This window comes from Dipodomys ordii, unplaced genomic scaffold (assembly GCF_000151885.1).
Source record: "Dipodomys ordii isolate 6190 unplaced genomic scaffold, Dord_2.0 Scaffold45, whole genome shotgun sequence".
Taxonomy (NCBI): domain Eukaryota; kingdom Metazoa; phylum Chordata; class Mammalia; order Rodentia; family Heteromyidae; genus Dipodomys; species Dipodomys ordii.
In genome coordinates, this window is record NW_012267261.1 from 5,321,811 (window position 1) to 5,344,777 (window position 22,967).

The window sequence follows — 22,967 nt, forward strand, 5'->3', positions numbered from 1 at the left end:
AGGAGTACTGACTTCGAAAATTACAACAGTACACAATCATGGTTTTTATTTTAAATTTGCATCTGATCATCTTTATTTCAGCTGGAATGCAATGATGTGATTTTATTTTGGCGAATACAACGCATGCTTGCCATCACTGCAAATACCTTACGGCAACAACTTACAAACACTGAAGGTAAGCCATAAGGAGACCATTTTCTAGTTTTCACTTTTTCTTTTTGTACCTGTACTGGAATGTGAACTAATAGCTTCTCACTCTCCTCAACTGGTGATTTACTATTTAGCCATGTCTCCAGTAGTTCAATTAGGTGGTTAGTTGGGGATAGACTCTTAGGGACCTTTCTACCAAGGCTGGCTTTAAATCTCTTATCTCAGCCTCTTTGAGCCACTGATAACAGACTGATTTTGACATTTTTAATAAAAGTTTGCTAATATACTTCCATAAAATAAATTTGTTAGAGATTTGAAGTTTTTTTTAAAAGGAGGATAAGATCTGAACAAAGGGCCTTGAACTTGTTAGGCAGGAATTCTACCACTTGATGTACTTCTCTAGCACTTGGAAAAGAAATTACAATTGAAAATGATGGGTAATAAGACATGCCAGTATCTGCCTTCATTACATAAAACTTCTAAAAGGAAGGGGCTCCTAAGCATCACTCAGTTTGGAAGAAATCTGCATTTCTACTACAATGATATGGCTTAAGAATGTATTGTTTTCTAGGAAGATGTATACATTGCACACTGATAAAAGTGTTGGAGAACGGTGGACATTTTCTCTGTAACTAAGAAATACAAATTTAAGAATGGAACAGAATGATTATAAATAGCTTGCTTTCCATATGTGCTTAATTTTACCATTTTGTGCAATCATAAAAAGGTTTCTCAAGGTTGTTTTTTTAATTTGTTTATTGTAAACAGTTAGGCGATTAGAGAAAAATGTTAAAGAGGTATTGGAAGATTTTGCTGAAGACGCAGACAAGAAAGTTAAGTTACTTACTGGCAAACGAGTCCAACTGGCTGAAGACCTCAGTGAGTAGTTCCTCTTCCCTATTGCCTATTTGCCTTCCCATTTCCCCTTATTCATCCGGTTATATCCAAATCTAAGAAAAGTTAATATATCTACCAGGAACTCATTGTTTACCTCTAAATGGCTGGAGTAAGACACCATCCCAAAGACACGTCACTTCCAAGTGCTTTAATGTGTATTTCCTAGAAATAAGATTTTTCTCCTAGCAGCTACCACAGTCAGGATATCAACAATGACATGTTACTGTATTTAATTCCTAGACCCTAGTCAGGTTTTACCTGTTGTTCCAACTTGGTGCTCCCATAACAAAATGTTCCAGGCTCATTCTGTAATCCAAATTCCTTCCTGGTATTTTGAAACCAGGATCTGAAAATTAGATGTGCTTGTTGTTATTGAAATATGTATCACAGTTCACAATTCCCAGGCCTTCTTTATGGTGTTAGGATAAAAGGTATGTGTGTACACACAAACACACACGTGCACACGCACATGCGTGCGTGCGCGCACACACACACACCTCTATTATTGGATCAGGTCACTAACACTCTGAATCCTGGCCAGGATTTAACATCTGTCATGAGCCACTCTGTCTTTCCTTTCCCTCTGCACCTATACCAGCTTGGCACTAGTAATCACTGTCTCTTTATTCAGAATGAAGCTGTGTTCTTTTTTTGCTTTAAGATCAAATCACATAAGTTAGTTAGATCTTTGAAAATTCAAGGATATCAATGAAGCATTAATATTAAATAAATACTGGTGGTCAGTATTTATGTTTTTTGCTTATAAAACAAAGTATTTGCTCTTCCATCATGTATTTAAATTTGCTATTTATGTTTTCTGATATCTAAATAAAAGTAAATGATGAACAGGTAGAAGTTCTTTTAAATTCAGTTTCTATGCTGAGCTTATATTACTACAGTTCAGTCACAGGAATATTTGAAGGAAACCAGACAGGGGGTTGGTATTTTGTACCTATGACTAGGCAGGGCTGTATTTTTGTCACCCACTCTTCTCATCCATTCTTCCCCTCTAGTTATCTGAGCTTTTCATTGCTTTTTCTCTCCTCTGTTCTTCTTTTAAATGGTGCTTGTTTGAAGTGTATCTCATTTTAGCTTTTATTTCCATTTCTGTCACATAAGTTTTTTCCTATCACTTTGATAATATAGGAAATTGGTGCTAACAGGAAACATGTATGTTCAAGCATGAACTGTCATTTTTCCACTGTATTATAGGCTAGAAATCTTCAAACCCTTAGCTTCTGTATTTATAAAGGGATTGTTCTTGGTGGTTCTTGGAAGAATCAATTCATTAAGCTTCTGGAGGTCCAGATTCATAATTATGGGTTAAATCAGCACTGTCAGAGGAAAGGTGTGTCACCCTCACAATGTATGTGATTCCTTTGGAGCCCTCAGGTTATCAGTGAGTTACCTTAATTAATTTTGCCAGCATATACATTCTTAAGTAATTGAAAAGAAATGCCTTTTTCCATTTTTTATAATAGAGTCTGAATAATCATGATATTTTCCACTCCCAATGTAACTATTTAAAGAAAATGTATTACTAACTGAAATATATGCACTGTCAAGCCAAGTCTTATGTTCTCCTTGTGCTTTTCCTGGGAATGTAGTCACTTGACTCAATTGAAATGATTTACTACTTTTGTACAAATAACATTGTGGTGATGCTAATGTTCCAAATAATGTCCTTCAAAGCAAAGAGTTCACCGTTGACTGCTTCATCAGCCATACTAATGAGCCAGTGGTTGAAAGTGTTTTCTTTGGTCTAATACTTGAGAATATGGTCATGAGTGCTTTCATCCATAAAACTTTTGAAGTTTTGCAGTCAACTACTGTAATGTGTGAGCCAAAGCTTCTAATATGTTTTTAGCATATTCACTTAGAACATAGTATGTTGCCTATTAGAATTTGAGGGACATGATCAAGAATCTTAACTACAATATCAAAATAGTAAAGAGTAGTATAATGTAGGAGATTTTAAAATTTTTTATACATTCATGCTTTTTGCCAGTTTTAAACTTAATTGGTTTTAAATCATTCATTGCTTGGAGTTTTCATTGATTGTACTTTGAGGTGAATATATAAGAAATACAACATTACTCTCTGGAATTCTAGAGAAAATACACACTTTCACTATTGAGATGAATCCTTGAAACTAGAGTTAAGAGAAGAAAAGCAACAGAAGCCTCCTCCTTGTTTCACGAGGCCTATTAGAAGAGGAGTCACGCATGGAAACCTCAATTCTTTGGAGACATGGTAGATTGCACAGCTGGAACAAGGAAAGGACAGGGGAGGACTGGAGCACCTTGGGAGTGCTTGAAGAGTGGTGGTACAGATTGCAGAAGCTTTTCGCAGCTTTTAACTGACCAAACTTGGGGTGAATGGGGAATCAAATGACAATAACATTGTGCATTGCTGAATGAACTAGGAATATATGAATTGGTAGTTATACAAATAAAAGAATAAAATTCAAAGTAGAATAATATAATCACACAAAATATTTCCACAGGAAATACTAATTAAAAAAGAGAAAGAGTAACTTCATAACATAGAAAACCTGACAATTGTTACCTTGAGTGGTCAAAGCTAACATCAGTAATGTTTAAATCAAAACCACATGCCATGTTACAGAATATAATGGGAAGGACCCTGTATTACTTCTAGGATAGTGTCACTAAAGATATATAACTTAAATTCAATTAAAACTTTACATAAGACAAACCCAAATTAAAGTGTCATCTACAAAATAGCTGGTTTAGCCAAGTACTGGGGCTCATGGTAGCCTGTAATCCCACTTCTTAGGGGACTGAGACCTGGAAGATTATATTTCATAGACACCTGGGGCAGAAAAGTCTTTGAGATTCCATCTCCCTAAGCAGCCATGGATACATGGCTCAAGTGGTAGAGCACCAGCTGTGAGTAAGCCAGCCTAGCAAGAATACAATGTTTGACAAGAAATTTACTCATGTAACTAACCCCTTTGAAAACAAAAAAGAAAAGAAAGGAAGGAAAAGAAAATGCAAGGCCCTGCTTTCGAGCCTTGGAACTGGCACTAAAAAATTAAATAAATAAGCAAATTACTTGTCTGGAATTAAGTATAGTAAAACCATGAAAGATAAGGAAAGACTCAAGAACTATTGCATGTTGAGAAAAATGAAAAGACATGAAAATTAAATGCAGTCTTGTCCTAGTAGGCTGTCTCTGTCTAAAGGACACTGAGGAGACAGTGAGTGAGTTTTGCTTGTTGCTTTGTTTGGGGCAGGGGGGGTTGCTTGGTAAATTTGGATTACCTAGGAAATGTATTTGTTTTCAGCTATACACAGTATATATTTGGAAGTGATATAGCATAATGACTGTTTCAGGGGGAAATGTTCTTTATAAATGTTCCTACTTTTCTGTATGTCTAAGATTTTTTTCGTATGAAAAGATTTTTTTAAAAAGGAAGCTATTTCGGTTGTTTTGTTTTGTTGTTTGCCAGTCATGAGGCTTGAACTCATGGTCTCAGTGCTCTCCCTGAAGTCTTTTGCTTGTGGCTAGTGCTCTACCACATTGAGCCACAGTACCATTTCCAGTTCTAACGGTTAATTGGAGATCAGAGTCTCTCAGACTTTTCTGCCCAGGCTGGCTTTGAACTGCGATCCTTGGATCTCAAGCTCCTGAGTCCCTAGATTATAGGCATGAGCCACCAGCACCTGGCTAACTACTTGTTTTTGTAACTAATAGATTAGGATCATGTGAGACTTCAAAACATGGTACCTAAAGATATTAAAAAGAGTTGTTACCTCATGGACAATTCGGTAAGATACAGAGCTCATTGGCTCCTTTTTTTTTTTATAGTCTCTATCCACACTTAGAATGGTCTTATGTTAAAGTAGGTTCATTACAACCTTCCTGGAATTATTTTGATTTTACAATAGGATTAATTTCAAGGATTTTTTAACAGTAATATGTTCATTTTAAGTCAATTGGTATCATATTTGAAAGTATAGAGGGGGAAAGGAATCCTTTGAATTGTGCAGTTAATTTTGAACTATTAACAACTGAAGGATTTTTAACAGCATTAATTTAGAGTAAATATGTTGCATTCCCCATGTAATGTTTTAGTAGTATATCCAATCTGACTGTAATTCTTAAATACTATCTTTGGGGAGAAGTTATTCTTTCTATTGTCACTGATTTTATGATTGCTATCATAGGAAACAAGTAGGAGGACCAACATTTCACAGACTTTCCTTGTCATGTTTAACCTCACTTGTGCCACTTAGGAAGCTGAGTGACAATGGCCAGTGGTGTTTCAGTTTCACAGTACAAGGTGGATTTCTACTTAATTCTTGTTCCCCAAAGCCCAGGTTAAATTTTTTTGTTCTCTGTGTAATCAGAGAACCGGAATTAAAAGGTCATTAACAATCTTTTAGATTGCTTTTTCTAAGGAAAGACTGATTCTTTTCCTCCTTATTTTAACAATAAAATTATTTACATTTTTGTGCCATAACTTGAAATTATTAATGTGAATCAAAATTTGAGTACTTGTCATGTGCCAGGAAAATGCTTTAGATTAGGTAGATGTGAAGCCAAGATTTGAGCCTAGGTCTTTTAGTTATTGTGCCAAACTAATTTTGGAATTGGAGATAGGGGATGGGGAATCAAGCTGTTGGAAAATGTGTTTCTGCAGAATTTCCCTTTATGTCAGGATGCTTCCTTAGCTGACAGTGCCCTTCACAGGGCACGTCTGAGCCTTAGTGGCAGCCACCACCATCATCTTTTTTTTCATCCTGTGTACTTCCTAAGATACAAAAACTTTGGAATTTAAGCTTTCAAACTACATGAAAAATTTGCTAAAACATCTGAGTAAAGGAACTGTGAAGTGTATCTGAAGCCACTAATTTCCATCATATGATATTCAGCATGGTTCTAAATATGTTCTTGTCCTATCCCTTCATAATTAAGTAGTGTCGGAAGTTGGCAGAAATGCAGACAGTGTTCAGTTTTGTTCATCCTTGAGTCTTAGAAAAATCTGAAAAATCTATTCTCAAAGTTGAGTCTAAAAGTCCAGCTATGACAAATACTGAAACTTTAATCACATAGGGTGACCATTAGTCTTAAGTTTAAGCTTTTCGTTGTATTATTATACTGGTAGTTTGAAATGTTTTCTAACTAGTTTCTCTATCTTCCTGTTTACCAATGAAATGTGAAAACAGTAATAAATTCCTTTACTCGGGTTACCATTGTGCAGGCTTATTGTAAAGGTATAGCTTGATAGTCTTAATGCTGATCGCAGTGTAACTAAAGAGGGTGGTAAATTAGAATTTTCCAATATCCTAAGCTTGCCCTCCTCCCACAGTTAATTTGCTCTGCTGACTCCCTACGCGAGGTGGCAACAGCTGGCCTTTTTACTAGATCTCAGAGGGATTAGAGAGCAGGAATGGCAGCAGCATGCTCGGCCTCTTGCCGCTGTTGACTGTTCTTTATTGTTTGATGCCTGAGCATCTCCCAGACAGCAAGCAATTGTTACTGGAAACTTAAAGTTTGTTTCTCTTGGGGATATACAATGCTGTGGGGGCTCCTCTTTGTGTTTCTTCACGTTCCCAGCCTCTTCTTATCCTCCATCCTGTGCTTTCTCTTGATAATTAGAAAGGATCGAAGACACAACCTTTCAGTCTTAGTCTATATGAGATTCGGCCATAGCGCTAAAAGTTAGAAATACAGACTGCCGATGCAAAGTTCTTTTTACCATATCTCTAGTAACATAAATCATTTTATAATGATGTTTGTTCTTTGTAGTTAATATGTATTAGCACATTTTGAAATAATGACAAAAAGGGGTGTTGACCAAAAAAAGCAGAATGTTGTGACTGCTGTTTCCCTAGTTAATATTAACACAGGAATCCACCATACCTGCTTAAATCTGAAAAGATCCCTCCACTGACTGTAATCATATTAAAACTTGAATAAAACAGCAGGTAGAACATCACTAAATAGACCCCTAGCTAGCCAGAATGATTTTATTCTAATGCACTGAGAGAGGAAAAAATGTCAGTATACCCATTAATCCAATTTCCATTGGTTACTTACTATTCCTAAACGTTTTCCATGCCCACCTTGTCTTTGAGGCTTGTTGTGAGTGCAAGTAGTAATCTTAAACTAGTGAGATTGAAAATCATGTAAAAAAAAAACATTGTGCTCAGAATTTAGAACTTAAAATTGCAGAAAAGGAATGTATGATTCTTGCCACCAAGCATCACCACCCACTGTGAACCAGTAGTTGTTCAGTTTTACTGCAAGCCAACATGTTGTCTCATTAATTGGAATAAAACTGAAATATTTTTACTTACAGCATCTGATTATGTGTCTGTTGAAAATTTGCTAGATTGTTCAAATTCCAAGTACAGTAATATGTTCATTTTGTTTCTGTAGACTCAAATAAGATTAATTTAAAAGAAATTTAAAGAAAGAGGAGGTGGCATTGAGTATAGAGTTCCAAATACCTAATTCTGAAGGAAACACCAAAAAGGCACCCTCATAAAATACAATGAGGCGCCTGCAGAGAACCTCATTGTGTTCCAGGACCATAGTCTCAGAACATCACGTGTGCCCCATTTGGTAGTATGTTTCTTTGCCCTCTATACTATTTTATCACTCCTGGCTACTAACACATCTCTAAGTAAGCCTTCCCTTTTATCTCCTGTTGGTTTTTGGTTTAGTTTACTTGAGATAGAGTGATGTTATATAGCCCTGGCTGGCCTATCACTGGTGTTTCTCCTACCTTAGACCCCCTAGTGCTGAGATTATAAGCATGCCCTACCACTCCTGGCTTTCTTTTATCTATTTGTTTGTTTTTGTCGGTTGTGGGGCTTGAACTGAGCCCCACTGTAGTCTAGGCTAGAGCTCTCCAGTTGAGTTACAATGCCACTTCTGGGTTTTGAGTGGTTAATTGGAGTTAAGAGTCTCACAGGACAGCATCAAGGCCCTGAGTTCAAGCCCCAGTACCAGCACAAACAAACAAACAAAAAACTCAAAAATTATTCTAATGTACAAGATTATTTGTGTTATTTATATATGATCACATGTAACAAATTTGTATGATATATTATATATGATAATAAATCTGGTTGAAATATTTTTATTGGGTGTGTGAAATTTTAAAAATAATATATGAATGAAAGCACTACAGAAATGTTTTCATGTCTTGAAATCATTTATTTCTATATTAGAAATATAGATGTTATTGTCACATTTAATTTCTTTGGTCTATGTAAATGAAAAATAGGCATGGAACAATTTGCTTTAGTTCTTAGTGACAATACGTTTAATTTTATATTACTTTAATTTTAAATTGCTCAAATAAGCATGGAACAATTTGCTTTAGTGTTTAGTGACAATACATTTAATTTTGTATTACTTTAATTTTAAATTGCTTTTAAGGAAAGAGTGTTGAAAATTAATGATGGCTATACTGAAAATTATAGCTCTATTAGCCATAAATTAAGGTACAGCTTTTTTTTTTAGAAAATAAAGGCATATTTATGTTTCTCTGCAGGGGGCGGAGGGGGTCTCACAGTAACTTTTCTGCCTGAGCTGGTTTCAAACCATGATCCTCAGATCTCAGCCTCCTGAGTAGCTAGGATTACAGGCATGAGCCACTGATGCCCAGCAAGGCTTTCTTTTTTTTTTTTTTTTTTGTATCTTACAGTTCTCTTACATTATAGAACTGCAAATCAACCAAAATAACCATTTAAAGAAAAATATTTTTATGCCTGTAATATTTTCCTGCCTAATCTACCCTGCCAGTGATTTGGTTTAGTCATAAATTCACCACATTTTGTATATAATTCAATACAGTGTGATCATGACCTTTTACTTCAGGCTGTTCATTAGTCCTCTTTGGCCTTGACTAAAAAGGGGAAGGTAGGCTAACTCTTCTCTTTGCAGGAACCCTTTCTTCTGGTGTGTCTTACCAGATTCACTCTTTTACCTAGCACTGCCTTCCTCACAGCTTGTAAATATTTTTCAGCTCTATAATAGATCACCACTGATCTCCTAATTTCCAATTGATTTAATTCACTAAAAAGCTTTAATAACTTCTTTATGTTTACTAAGAAGTTTTAAATTTATTCAAATGCATGTATTTAAATGCATTTGTTCTCCTTGATATTCAAGTATGTTTTGAAATGGTTATTAGTAGAAGTGTGTGTGTTAGTGTTTCCCTTCACTATAGAATAAGTTATTTCTTTTATCAGTACTTAAATCTCTTTAAGGCGTTTTTTTAAATTCTGCCTTTATCGAAGTATTTTTCAAAGTAAGGTGAAACTGATAAAGCAGCTAAGGAAGATGTAAAGAATTATTTCATCTTGAGTCTGCATAGAAGAGACAAGTAGCATAAAAGAACAGAGTTGACACAAAGAATAAAGTAAGCCTTAGGAAGTCCCTTCTGGTAAAGAAGGGGTTCCTTACACAAGAATTCCCTATGATGGGCCTTGGTGCTGGGGGGTGAGCAAATCCACACTCAAAGTGCCTTAGGAATGAGGCATATATTCTATGGCCTGAAAGTGTTACTTTTTTAAAATAATCAATTGGATAGTATTAAAAGAGTATTTTTCATAATATTATAAAGATTGATGATGCTCAACACTTTGCACTTGGTTTGCAAAGTACTCTAAACTCAGTTTTTAACTGACATAGAAGTAAAAATTTTTTAAGTTTTTCTTCAATAATCTATGGCTTGAATTTGAAATGTAACATTTTTAAATAAGTTTACTTATGTGCTATTATACAAATATTTTGGGATTTTTCAAAAGCCCAGGAAATATACTAAAAATCTAAAACTTGGCTGTTTTCCCTTCTTAAAAATGCTTACCCTTTTTTAATGTGAAACATAAAAATTAAATAAAATTCATTAATAAAATTTATAAAAATTAAATGAAATTCAAAGTGGTATTAAGCTTTGTTTTGCTTTTTAGTTTTTATGTTTTTTGTTCTCCCATTTTTAAGATGGAAAAAATTGAATCTAGTAATAAAAACCTAAGTCTGATTATAAAACAATCCATTAGCCCACGTAACATTAGTAAAATAGTAATTTTTTAAGAAGCAAGAACTCCCAAAGGATTAGTATATACATACATACGGGCTTCATGTATATTAAGCCCATAATCTTTGTGAAGTAATTTCCTTTTTTTCTCTTTTTTTAATACGTTTTTTATTGTAAAAATACTGTATAGAGGGGTTACAGTTACATCAGTTACATGAGCAAGGTAATGAGTACATTTACTATCAAGCATTGTTGGTCCTCCTTTGTTTTTCCCCTACCATCCCTACCATCCCTTCCCTCCCACCTCCACACTCCCTGCATCCCTCTCCCCTCCCCTTCACCTAAATTATAAAGTTCATTTTCAACATAGTGTCTTGTACATCTCATTGTTACAATGGGTCAACCTGTATCCCTATTTAAGCATTTTGTTTTTCCCTTCCCCTCCCCAAATTAGAGAAGTGTATATACAAGATGCAGGACACCAACATCAAATTCAGTGAGAATAGGGGTTATGAACCCCAAGATAGGGACACAACTGTTTTTTTTTCTTTCTTGCCATTGTTTCTAATGTATTTATAATGTACCATGTGATTTTTTTGTTTCTTTGTATGTTCCTCCTCCACAATACAACCCATTTTTCTCTTTTCTTTTTGTTGTTGTTGGTGGTGGTGGTGGTGGTGGTCGTGGGGCCTGAACTCTGTGCCTTGGCACTGTCCCTCAGCTCTTTAGCTCAAAGCTTGAACTCTACCACTTAAGCCACAGTGCCACTTCTGGCTTTTTCTGCTTATGTAGTACTGAGGAATCAAACCCAGGGCCTCACTGAGCCACCTTCCCAGCCCATGAAGTACATTTCTTACATTTCTTATAATCTTTATTATCCAGTTGGTGGAATTAATGAAGCTAACATATATGATATGCTCTATCTTTAAAATAATAGATATTTTATCTATACAATCTCTCGATGGTTGCAATATCAAGAGATGTTGCATGGACCACATGATAATTGTTCATGGCTCCTCCTCAGTGGTTGGAATTCAAATTTAAGTCTTCTCATTCCCTGAAACTATCTATCTTAGGTCTTGAGTGAATGAACTTTTCAAACTTGTGCAGCTCATTTTACAAAACAGATTTTTTTTCTCATTCACTGTTTACCTTCTAGGTACAGAAAACCCACTTCATTTTTTTCTTAAAACAGCTTTTCAGTCTATTCCCTAGCTTTAGTATGTGAGATTGAAGGAAGTTCACTATTTTTTTATACCATTTACATGTTTCCCAGCCAAGAATTTCAGTTTTGTTTGTCTCTTATAATAGCACTAATTTATACAAAAGTCATATATACAGATCAGTCTTCAGACAGAACTTTACCATGTACACTATCAGGATTTTAGTGCTCTTTTAAATATTTTTTTCTTTCCATTATCACAAAACTAGTACATATGGATTTTGGAAAAGTAGAGAATACAATTGGCAAAGCTTAAAACAATAAATGTTATAGAGATTGCTACTGTACCCTACTGCTTAACAGTCTTGACTGTGTCCTTAGGGATATAATTTCCACAGCACCATTTTTATGAGGTGCCTTTGGGTTAACTTCCTCTTGTATCCCATGCCTTCAGCTCATTGCTAATGCTCTTTTTTCTAGCTTCCTGTCTTTCAGAGAAGGCTAGCTTTTGCTTCTATTTCTTTATATCAACTTAGTTCAAAAATACTCATTCAGAGAAATAGCAGCATTAATAAAAATAAAACTTACATTTTATTTATGGTTTATGGATGACTATAGATAACCCAGTTCATATAATTTGGTGCTTTTTTTTCTATTTGTAATATGTGCTAGTTAGAGCCCATTCTCCTAATGAAAACAATCATCAAGAATCTAGAGCAAATTTGTCTCCTGAAGATATACATATAGTTTTATTCACTAAAAAGAAAGAAAGAGAGAGGGAAGGGAAAAGGAAGGAAAGGGGAGAAAGAATAGAAAGGAGAGAAGATAGAAGAAAGAAAAGAACGAACTGGATGCCAGTGGCTCATGCCTATAATCCCATTCAGGAGGCTGAGATCTAAGGATGTCAGTTCAAAGCCAGCCTGAGCAGGAAAGCCCATGAGACTCATATCTCCAATTAACCACCCAAAACCAGAAGTGGTGCTGTGGCTCAAGTGGTAGAGTGTTAGCCTTGAGCTGAAGAGCTCAGGGACAGTGCCCAGGCCCAGAGTTCAAGATCCACAACTGACAAAGAAAAGAAAAGAGAGGGGGGAGGGGGAGCAAGCTCAGGAGCCAAGCAATATTACCTCATGCCTCTAATCCTAGCTACCTGGAAAACTGAAATGCTGAGATTAGAAATTCAAGGAATTCAGAATTCAGGATTCAAGGCCAGCCTGCGTAGAAAAAAGTCCTTGAAGCCCTTTGCAAGGAAGAGCTGAATGTAGAGGGACACACCTGTTAACCTAACTATGAGGAAGCCTAACAAGTGAATCTGGCCAGGAAAACCCTTGGGTAGGAAGTGAAACTCTATTTCAAAAGTAACCAGCGAAAACCAGGGCTAAAGGCATGGCTCGGCCATAAGAATACCTACTTTAGAAGCATGAGGCCCTGAATTCAAACTCCAGACCACCAAAAAAAGTAACTTGGATTTATAAATCTACATTCTCACTGCCATTTTAATTTTATGATTTTCCTTTTCTTATAGAAAAAATGAAATTGTGTTTTTATATTTAAAAGTAGTTTTTGAGTGGGCATCAGTGGTTCATACCTGTAATCCTAGCTACTCAAGAAGCTGAGATCTGAGGATTGCAGTTTAATGCCAGCCTAGGCAGGAAATTCTATGAGACTCTTATTTCTGATTTACCATTAAAATGCCAGAAGTGGATCTGTGGCTCAAGTGGTAGAGTGCTAACCTTGAGCATAAAGCTCAGAGACAGTGCCCAGGTCCTGAGTTCAAGCCCCAGGACTAGCACCAAAAAAATTTTTTTTAAGTTATTTCCTTTTTTCATGAATACATAGAATCAATTCTGAAATTATTTTCCTTTTTCTGATCCTTATTCTGACTTACTGAACCAATGTAGGTTGAGGATTCCTAATCTAGAATACTCCAAAATTAGAAACTTTGTGAGTACTGACATGATAGTCTCCTATATATTGGATTTTAAATTTTAGATTTTTCAGGTTGGTAATTAGTACCAAATGCACAGATACTCAGTTGGCAAAGTCTAAACCAATATTCCAGAATCTAAAAATCTACAAAATCTGAAATATTTGTGATCTGGAGCATTTCAAATGAGATCAGATGTGTTCAGGATACTGTGATGGCAAATGTAACTATTTCAACATGTGTCTCTTATAAATAAAGGACTCTTGTTTTTAATTAATTACTTACTTTGTTTTTGTTAGTGGTTGGAATTAAACCCAGGGCCTCACAAACACTTGGCAGTCTACCACTAAGCCAAGCCCCACTGTTCCCAGACATTTCAGATGAGGGAGGCTCAATTATTGTATTAATTATTTTTTTATACTGCCTTATAACATAGTTGCGGTAAGTAACAGAACTTGCAAAATTATCCTAACAAGACATGAATACGCGTTCTCCTTGTGATAACGTTTAGTAAGATTCTGCTCCCTTGCAGCATTCTTGTTCAAGAGATGTAACTTCTTTTTCCTTTTTTTTGCATTCATCTCAGTTTAAAATTAGCTTAAACTTGTAATTTTCAGTTTTATATTTTCCACTAATCTTTAGTTCAACTCTTAAATCAGAATGATATTCTCTGTTCTTATTTTACTTTTAAAGTTACATTAATGAGCTAACTGTTTAAAAATCATTCTCGTAATTCATTCATCTGTTACGTCGTCTTTTTAAAGTTTTAACACTGAAGGTCTTTTGACAAACCAATATTTATAACAGTTTGACAGCAGGATGAGGAACAGCATTTGTCTTTGTAACAGCTTGAAGAAAGACCCTTTCCAGGACCCAGTCATGCAGTTACAATCTTGACCTCTTTTTTATGCTGGGAACATACGTACAGCAGCACCTCCCATGCATTTTCTTGTCCCATTGACTGTCCATTCACTTCCCATCTGTTTTGCAGTCTTAAAGGAACAGAAGGGGCCCTCTTCTTATAAATCTGTCGTTACAGGTGATAAATGATGCCCTATCTCATTAAAGGCTGCCTGGGTGGTTTTCCTTTTCTTAAAATGTTTGAATATTACTCCTAACAAAATTCAGAGTAATATGTACTTTTAAGACTAGGAGGAGGATAGAATAGAGGAAAAATATGAATGTTTTAAAAGCATTTTGATTGATTAGTACAGAATATGTTAATGACTTTTAGTCATTGCAATTAATTGCCTAAATCATATTTTTTAATGTTAGTATTTAGGTTTTCCTATAGGATTGGAAGAAAAATATTTATTCTGACATGATAATCTTAAGAAGGGATAAATCCAAATATTACTAGCAAATTAGCCTATAAGACAACTGTTTTTTGGTCATAACGATACGATAGGCACAATTTGGAACATTTTATATACTGATATAAAATAATGCAAAATAAATAATCTTATGGTAAAACTTACTTGGCTTTTACTAGGAAAAATGGTTGTAAATCCTGTAAAAGTTTATTGTTTTATTTCTGCTGCTGGAAATAAATGCTATAGATATTTCTAACATTTTATATTCCAAGATCTGAGCAAACATAATTTTTCAATGTGACAGATAGTGTCATCCCCACCCCTGCCCTACAGAACGTTCTTAAATTACTGATTTGAAAAGCAAGACCAAAAAACAAAGGAGGAGGTAACAATGCTCAATAGGAAATGTACTCATTACCCTACTCATGCAACTGTAACCCCTCTGTACAGTATTTTTACAATAAAAAAAAAAAAAAACAAGACCATGATGGGCAATAGTGGCTCATGCTTATAATCCTAGCTACTCAGGAGGCTGATCTCAGGGTCAAGGTTCGAAACCAGCCAGGGCAGGAAAAGTCAATGAGACTCTTATCACCAATTAATCAACAAGGAAAAAAAAAAAGCTGGAAATAGAGCTGTGACTTGAGGTAAAGTGTCAGCACAAAAGCTCAGGGATAGCACTCAGGGCCTGAGTTCAAGCCCCAGGACTGATACATGGTGTGATCATCCTAGCTAATGGTGTATCTTCTACAAACAAGCTTTTTAGTTTCTTCATTAATTTTCTGATCTATAAAAAAAAATTTTTTTCAGACAGCTTTCAAACATCTCTTCTCTGCAAAAATACCTATTTCAATCTTCAGTGAAAAACTGAATGGAAGGAAAGGGAAAATCTAGGTAAATGAAGGAAAATGAAACTCGGGCTAAAACTACTAACTCCTCAAAGTACAAGCTCAAGGGTTCTATTCCTTTATTGAAGGTAAAATGACTGAGGCACGTGGGAGGAAAAGCTCATTACCTGGATCAGGGTATCCGTGAGGCCACAGTACTGCACTCACTGTCCTCTCAAGGTGGACACTGAGTCACACACAGAAAGAACCAAATGGTTGCATTTAATCATGAATTTCATGGAGTTCTTTATTATTAGGTTCCTCAACAGACTCATTTCTGAAAGAAATCAAAATGATATACTCTAAATATGTAGCTATTTAGTTTGGCTTATCAGAAGATAAAATGTAACTTAAAAACAATGAATTATATAGCCCCCACTCTTAATAGCTGAGTCTTCTACTATCAGGTAGCAAAAAGTACTCTTGATATTGGCAAGAACCTGGATGGGTATTAAGTAAGGCCAATGCATAATTATTCATAGTTGGCTGCAATTGATTTGCCACCCACTTAGGAAAGTTTATCAAAACTTGAATATGAGCCTTTTCCATGTTCAGCCATGCCAGTCTTTTAGAGAGCAGGCTTCAAGGTATATAAAAAGAGTTGGAAGAAGTCTTTATTATATTCACCTAAAGGAGCCTGTAGAAATATTTCCATTAAGAGTCCAAAAAAATTGGAAGTTGAACTTATTCACAAGTCACTATTAAGTTGTTTATATATTCAACAGATATACTGTGACTCATGGATTTTTAGTGTTGTTTGCAGGTCAGAAAGCAATCACTTTTTAGTGGTCATCTGTAAGTCTAGTTTTGGTTAAGGCAGATAACTATGAATGGTTGATATGAACAGTGGATAATAGTCATGGGCATATATTACATAGCAAATTTTATGTTAGACTACATGGTTTTAAATGACAGACTTTTTGTTAAGTAGATGATTCATATAAGCATTCCTTACTATATCCTACATTGATCTTAGAGGAAAAATCATAAAATTGATGTTTTCAAAATGAATCACATAGCACTGTGAGAATAATCGGGCAATTTCTGATAATATTTTTTGTTTTTTGTTTTTTGTTTTTTACCAGAAGGTTACCATAAAATAAAAGGTATTAAGGATTAAACAAAAAAGACTATTAGGAAAGATGTAATTATAAGCATATGAGTCAGAATGTTACATCCCAATCTAGATTTTAAAATGATAGAGGCATTAATTTGGGACATATTCCCTCACTATAGACAAATCACAGTTTAAGATTCCACAGTTATAAAGATAATGGCAAAGTGTCACAATATTTTAAAACTGACTCATTATCTTAAAACTAGTAAATGTGGGTAGATACACATTACATTATGTTCTCTTCTTTATAACAATGATATGAAATACCTGTTCGCTTGCTATTAGGGTTATGGCAGAGATTTCTTTTTAAAATTTTTCATCAAGCTTTTCATTTTGTATGTCCCTTTGAAGGCTATATGTTATGGATTGGATCTGAAATTTACCCCTAAGGCCTATGGGCTCTATTGGGAGGTACTTGAACCTTTAGGAGGAGCGGCCTAGTTGGAGGAAGTAGAGTACTGCAGGTGTACCCTTGTAGAACAGATCTTGTCTCCAGCCCCGTCTTTCTAGGTCATTCTGCTTCCTGACCAAGAAGTGAGCAGTTGTGTACCACACGCCTTCCCACAGGTCCATAAACAACAGAGCCACGTAAGACCATAGACTTGTAAAGCCTCTTCAGCCAAGTGCCAAAATATTAACTTGTTTTTTTTTGGGGGGGGGGTTGGTTGTTGTTGTTGTTGTTTTAGATACATTGTCCCAACAACAGAAAGCAGACCAACACACTTTTAAGTTCTGTTTACAACAATACAGTTTTCATATAGATACCAATTGTCACTCCTAACAACTGAAATAAATAGCAGTTAGAATGAATATAATTCTAGCCCAAACAAAAATTTTCCCTTCAGTATTTGATTGGAAACAGCCTAGCCTTCACAGATCCCCAATGTTTAGAAACCCAAGTTTTGAAATACTTCCCATCTTTATTTTTTTATTTTTATTATAGCTAAGGATTTTAATTAACAGGTCAGTTGATGGACACAATGCATCTTTTTTTTTTCTTCATCTCTTCTTTTTATTAGCTTACATTCGTTATGCACAGGGGGATTTCACTGTTACATTTCAGCACATGTGCTGTATCTTCCAATCAGTCTCAACTTTTCCATCACTCTCCAGTCCCCCCTTCCCAAAACAATTCCAACAAGTTTCCCTCTTCTATCTTTATGGTGCAGTCTATGTGTTCATCCTCTTTCAAAACGTATTTTGAAATTATTCACCCTCTACTTTTCTTTTTCCCTTCCCTGTCTCTAAGCAGTTAGTCCCCTTGTTAGATCTGTTCTGAGTTCACTCACATATACATTATGCATAGGGATACAGGTAGGTATTTGCACATGGATATGGAAGTCTATTATGTCTAGCTTCCACAAATGAGCAGTGTTTTTTTGGGCTTGGTTTCTCTCACTGGCTATATACTCCAGTTATATCCTTTCTCCTGCAAAAGGTATTTCATTTTTCTTTAAGGCCATGTAATATTCCATTGTGTGTGTACGTGCGCGTATCACATTTTCATCACCTTGTGTTTATTCATTCATCTGCTGTTGGGCTCCTTTGGCCACCCATCACTTAGGCCTTGTGAATGCCATTACAATAAGCATGGGTCTACGCTGTCTTTCTGCTACATGGATTTTCTCTTCTTTGGATATATGTCCAATAATGGTAATATATTGGTCATAACAAAACTCTATTTATAGTTTTTTTTAATTTAATTTTACTTGTGAACATACTGTACAGAGGGGTTACAATTACATGGGCAGGATAATGCGTACATTTCTTACCAAGCATTGCAGCCTCCTTCTTTGGTTTACCCTTCACATCCCTTCCCAGCCTCCCCCCTCCTCCCCAATCCCAATCCTTCTCCTTCCCCCCCTTTCTCCCCCCTACCCCTCCCTCCCCCCCCCCTCCGCACCGACGTTGTAAAGCTCGTTTTGGACATGACAACTTGTACTTCTCATTGTTGCAACAGGTCCACCTGTATCCTTAAACAACTGGTTTTTCCCCATCTCCTCCACAGGTTATACTGACAACAAATATAGAGAAAGCAGGGGTTATACGACACAATGCATCTTGATCACAGTTACCCCTTCCATCATTCTTCCCCATCTCTCCCAACTTCACCCAGTCCCCTCAGAGTATATGAATTAATGCTTCCTAATGAAGAAGTTCCTCCTTTTTTCAGAAGGAGCAGAAGTGTTGATTGTTTTCATAGATGAGTAAGTTTTAAATACTCATGCCTTTTTACAGGGAGAACTGGAAGAAACTGTAGTTCAAGATTCAGAAGATGAATGCTAGATTGATCAGTGTGCGCGCGTGCGCGTGCGCACACACACAAACACACACACACACACACACACACACACCTGATTCATCTTTTAAAAGATCAGCTCCAAAAAGGGACTTTTTTTCTTTCTTTCTTTCTTTCTTTTTGCTGAAACCAGATTTTTACTAGATTTTACCATCTTAATCTGCTCTCTTATTCAACTATCCTCCCTCCTATATTTCCCCATGTCATAGATTTCCTTAGATGCTGAGTTTGTAAGGAACTCTTACATAGTATAATAGTCTAACAAAAAGCAAACCTTTTCTGGAACAGCTTAATTTTCAGCCTTTTGGAGAATAGCTTGTTACAGCAAAATTTCACTATAATGTGCTTGAGGCATGGCACAAACTGCTTCTGCAACATGTTGTAAAACAGTTATTAAGGTACATTTGGATGTGTTGGATGCATGGTTTGCTTAAAATACACTGCATCAGTTTGTAGCTTATTTCTTTATGCTATCTTTTAAAACATTGCATGTTATAAGAAGGTCTAGTTTGATGCACGTGGCAGTATTTTGTATGTGATCCTTTGTTGCCATTCTCAACTGTTATTAACCACTGAAGTGAACCTCCTCCCGGGTTTGGCCTTTTAGTATTCAATGTATTCAAAACATAATTACAGATTAGTCTATATTTGAGACTTTTAAAGCAAATATCAGAAGTTGTAAAAAGCAATTGAGAGTAGCAGTATCATTTCATGTGGAGATAAAAAGACCCAAAATGCAAATGGGTGTTAAAGCATTTGAAGAGAGGATAAAGAGAAGAAACTTCATTCACTGAGACTGGCGATTTATGAGTTGGGGATTATGGGAATATTCATGATTCAATCAAGAAGCACAATGAATTGATGTTTGAAATAATTCATCTTTTAGGTAAACATTGGATAATAGAAAGTAGACAGCATACTCATTACATGTAGAATTTTGTAACAAATTAGTTCATGAATCCTTTCCTTAGTAGGTTTAATTTATCAAGTAAGTCACAAAATTTATAAGCATTCTTTAGCTATGTTTAGTATAAAGACTTAAGTTTAGAAACAACGTTTGCTTTATAATTGACCATGATGATCTGTACCCATATTTCTGATTTTTATCAAAATACTCCTGATTTTACATAGAAGGCAATACAAATACAGTTGAAGTAGTACCATCTTTCTTGATATTTAGACTCGGCCGATGATTGCAGAGTGTTTCTGAGTCAAGAGCACAGACAGGGCTGATTCCTTGAGCCTTAACATCCTCACCTTTAGTTACAACAGGAACAGGGTTGAATGAGGACCAAATAAAATGTCAGTGTCTAAATCCCCCCACATTTAGTAGATATCCAATGGGAGAACAGGCAAGGAATGCTTCTCAAATGTAAAGTGTTTTCTGTGCCCCACATTTCTCCATCAAGTGCATCATTTGGTGAAGACAGATTCTTTAGGTTGTGTCAAAAGACTATATTCCTGATACCGGCTTTTTTTCTTTTTTAATATATACTTTTTATTGTAAAGATACTGTACAGAGGGGTTACCATTACATGAGTAAGGTAATGAGTACATTTCCTATAGAGCATTGTTACCCCCTCCTTTGTTTTCCCCACCATCTCTTCCCTCCCCAATTCCTCCCTCCTCCCACCCCCCCCCACCCTCGTGCCTGAAGTTATAAAGTTAGTTTTCAACATAGTGTCTTGTACCTCTCATTGTTACAGTGGGTCAACCTGTATCCCTATTTAAGCATTTTGTGTTTTCTCTTCCCTTCCCCCCCCCCAAATTAGAAAAGTGTATATACAAGATGCAGGTCATCAGAATTAAATACAGTGAAAACAGGGGTTATACCATGGGGGAGGAACATACCAAAGAAACAAAAAATTCTGCTTGACCTAGATATACTAGTTATAAGGGAAACCATGGGACCTATGTTTCTTTGGGCCTGGCTTACTTAATATAATTTTTTCCAAGTCTTTCCATTTCCTAACAAATGGGGCAATGTCATTCTTTCTGATGGAGGCATGGAATTCCATTGTGTATATATACCACATTTTCTTGATCCATTCATCTACTGAGGGGCATCTGGTTGGTTCCATATCTTAGCTATGGTAAATAATGCTGCAGTAAGCATAGTTGTGTTGGTAGCTTTAGTATGGTGTTGTTTGTAATCATTTGGGTAAATGACTAGAAGTGGGATTGCTGGATCATAGGGGAGCTCTGTGGAGTTTTTTGAGGGGGACCTCCATACTGCTTTCCAAAGTGATTGAACAAGTTTACACTCACACCAACAATCCAGTAGGGTTTCCTTTTGGCCACATCCCCTCCAGCGTGTGTTATTATTAGATTTCTTGATTATAGCCATTCTAACTGGGGTGGGATAGAATCTCAATGTTGTTTCGATTTTTGCATTTCTTTTATGGCTAGAGAAGTTGAGCATTTCTTTATGTATCTATTGGCCATCTTATTTCCTCTTCAGAGAGGTTTCTCTTTAAGTCTTTAGCCCACTTGTTGATGGGGTGGTTGTTTCTTTGAGGATTTGTTGTTGGGGGATTTAGTTTTTTGAGTTCTAAGTATATTTTAGATATGAGACCATTGTCTGTTGTAATGCTAATGAAGATCTCCCAATCCATGGGCTTTCTATTGATCTTGCTAGCTATGTCCTTTGCCATGCAGAAGCTCTGCAATTTCATGCAGTCCTATTTGAACAACCTTTCTTTGATTTACAACAGCTTTTTTCTTATTAACACTTACCTCCATTCCTTCTCACTGCCCATTCCCATTACTCTAGTAACTTATTTCCCATTACTTCTAGTCACTTACTTTGTGTCCTTGAGATTTTTAAGGCATGCCAGTCTTTTATCCTTATAGTCTTAATTATAGTGTGTGTGTGTGTGTGTGTGTGTGTGTGTGTGTGTGTGTGTGTGCGCGTGCGCGTGTGCGTGTACACAGTAGTACCAAGGCTTGAACTCAGGGCCTCTTGTTTGCACTCTACTTTTTCTTTTGAGCTGGCACTCTATCACTTGAGCCATACCTCTAGTCAAACTTCTTTGCCTGTTCATTGGAAATAGAATCTCACCAACTTTCCTGCCCAGACTGGCTTTAAACTGTGATTCTCAGCTCTTGCCTTCCTGAGTAGCTAGGATTCAAGATATAAGCCACCAGCACCCACCTGGAGTGTAACATTTTTAAAATAACTTTTAAAGGAAATTTAACTTTTTTTAATTCCGTGGCTTTCATGTAATAATCCTTTTATTTTCACTTATTAAAAAATGCTTACCTAGAAGTGGCGCTGTAGCTCAAGTGGTAGAGCGCTCACCTTGAGCTGAAGAGCTGAGGGACAGTGCCCAGGCGCAGAGTTCAAGCCCCACGACCAACCAAAAAAAAAAAAAAAATGCTTACCTATTAATAGCATAAGGCTGTGAGATATCACTGAGTTAATACATCTTCCTCTCAGTGTCTTTCAGTATAGACAGCTCTGGTGATGCTTCTGAGGTCCTCACCCACAGGTGGTCCGCTCAGCTGAGGAGGGAGGTAGTGCCCTTCAACTGCCTACTTCTCTCAAATCATGAATCCAATGAAATCAGATTTTCTCACCTCATCTGGTACACAGTAGAACTGTTTTTTAGTGAAGTGGCTAAAGATGCTGCTGTGGACTTAAACACCTCATTGGAATTTCCAGGTGTTGTGCTTGTCAAGTTAGATTTTTTTTTTTTTTAAAGATCCATCCATTCTAAAACTATAGGACAATTTAGAAAACATTTTTCCTTCACCTTCTTACTTTACAAAAGAGAGAGAGAGAGAGAGAGAAAGAAACAAAGAAAGAAAGAAAGACAGAGAGAAAGACTGAGGAACTATACTTACATGAAACTATTGTAACTATGGATTGAAAAAAGTAAGTTTAACAAGAGGTCGGTCGGGGTGTTCATTGTTACGTTTCCAAGGTTTTATACAGTGTATTTCAGTCAATCTCCCCATCACTCTTCCTTATCCACTCCCCTTCCTAACACAATTCAACAAGTTTCCTTTATTTTTTTTCTTTATCATACTTTCTGACAATCTACAATCTATTTTAAAGGTATTTATTCTATTTCATCCTTGTTAGCCCAAACCCTTCTTGCTTGAACCACCCTCACAACAGCCTTTCTCTTTCCCTTCTCTGAACGTCCTATTGATCAACAGCTCTCACTATGGTTCTTTATGCTACTTCTATG

At 36.1% G+C, this 22,967-nt stretch overlaps 1 protein-coding gene across 1 annotated transcript in view; it reads left to right on the forward strand.

Moving 5' to 3' along the window:
* Opa1 (optic atrophy 1 (autosomal dominant)) overlaps positions 1–22,967 on the forward strand; it is a 77,428-nt gene that overhangs the window by 49,142 nt on the left and 5,319 nt on the right. Inside the window, 2 exon segments of the mRNA XM_013019425.1 lie at positions 82–175; positions 919–1,029. Of these exon segments, the coding sequence (XP_012874879.1) occupies positions 82–175; positions 919–1,029 (205 nt within the window).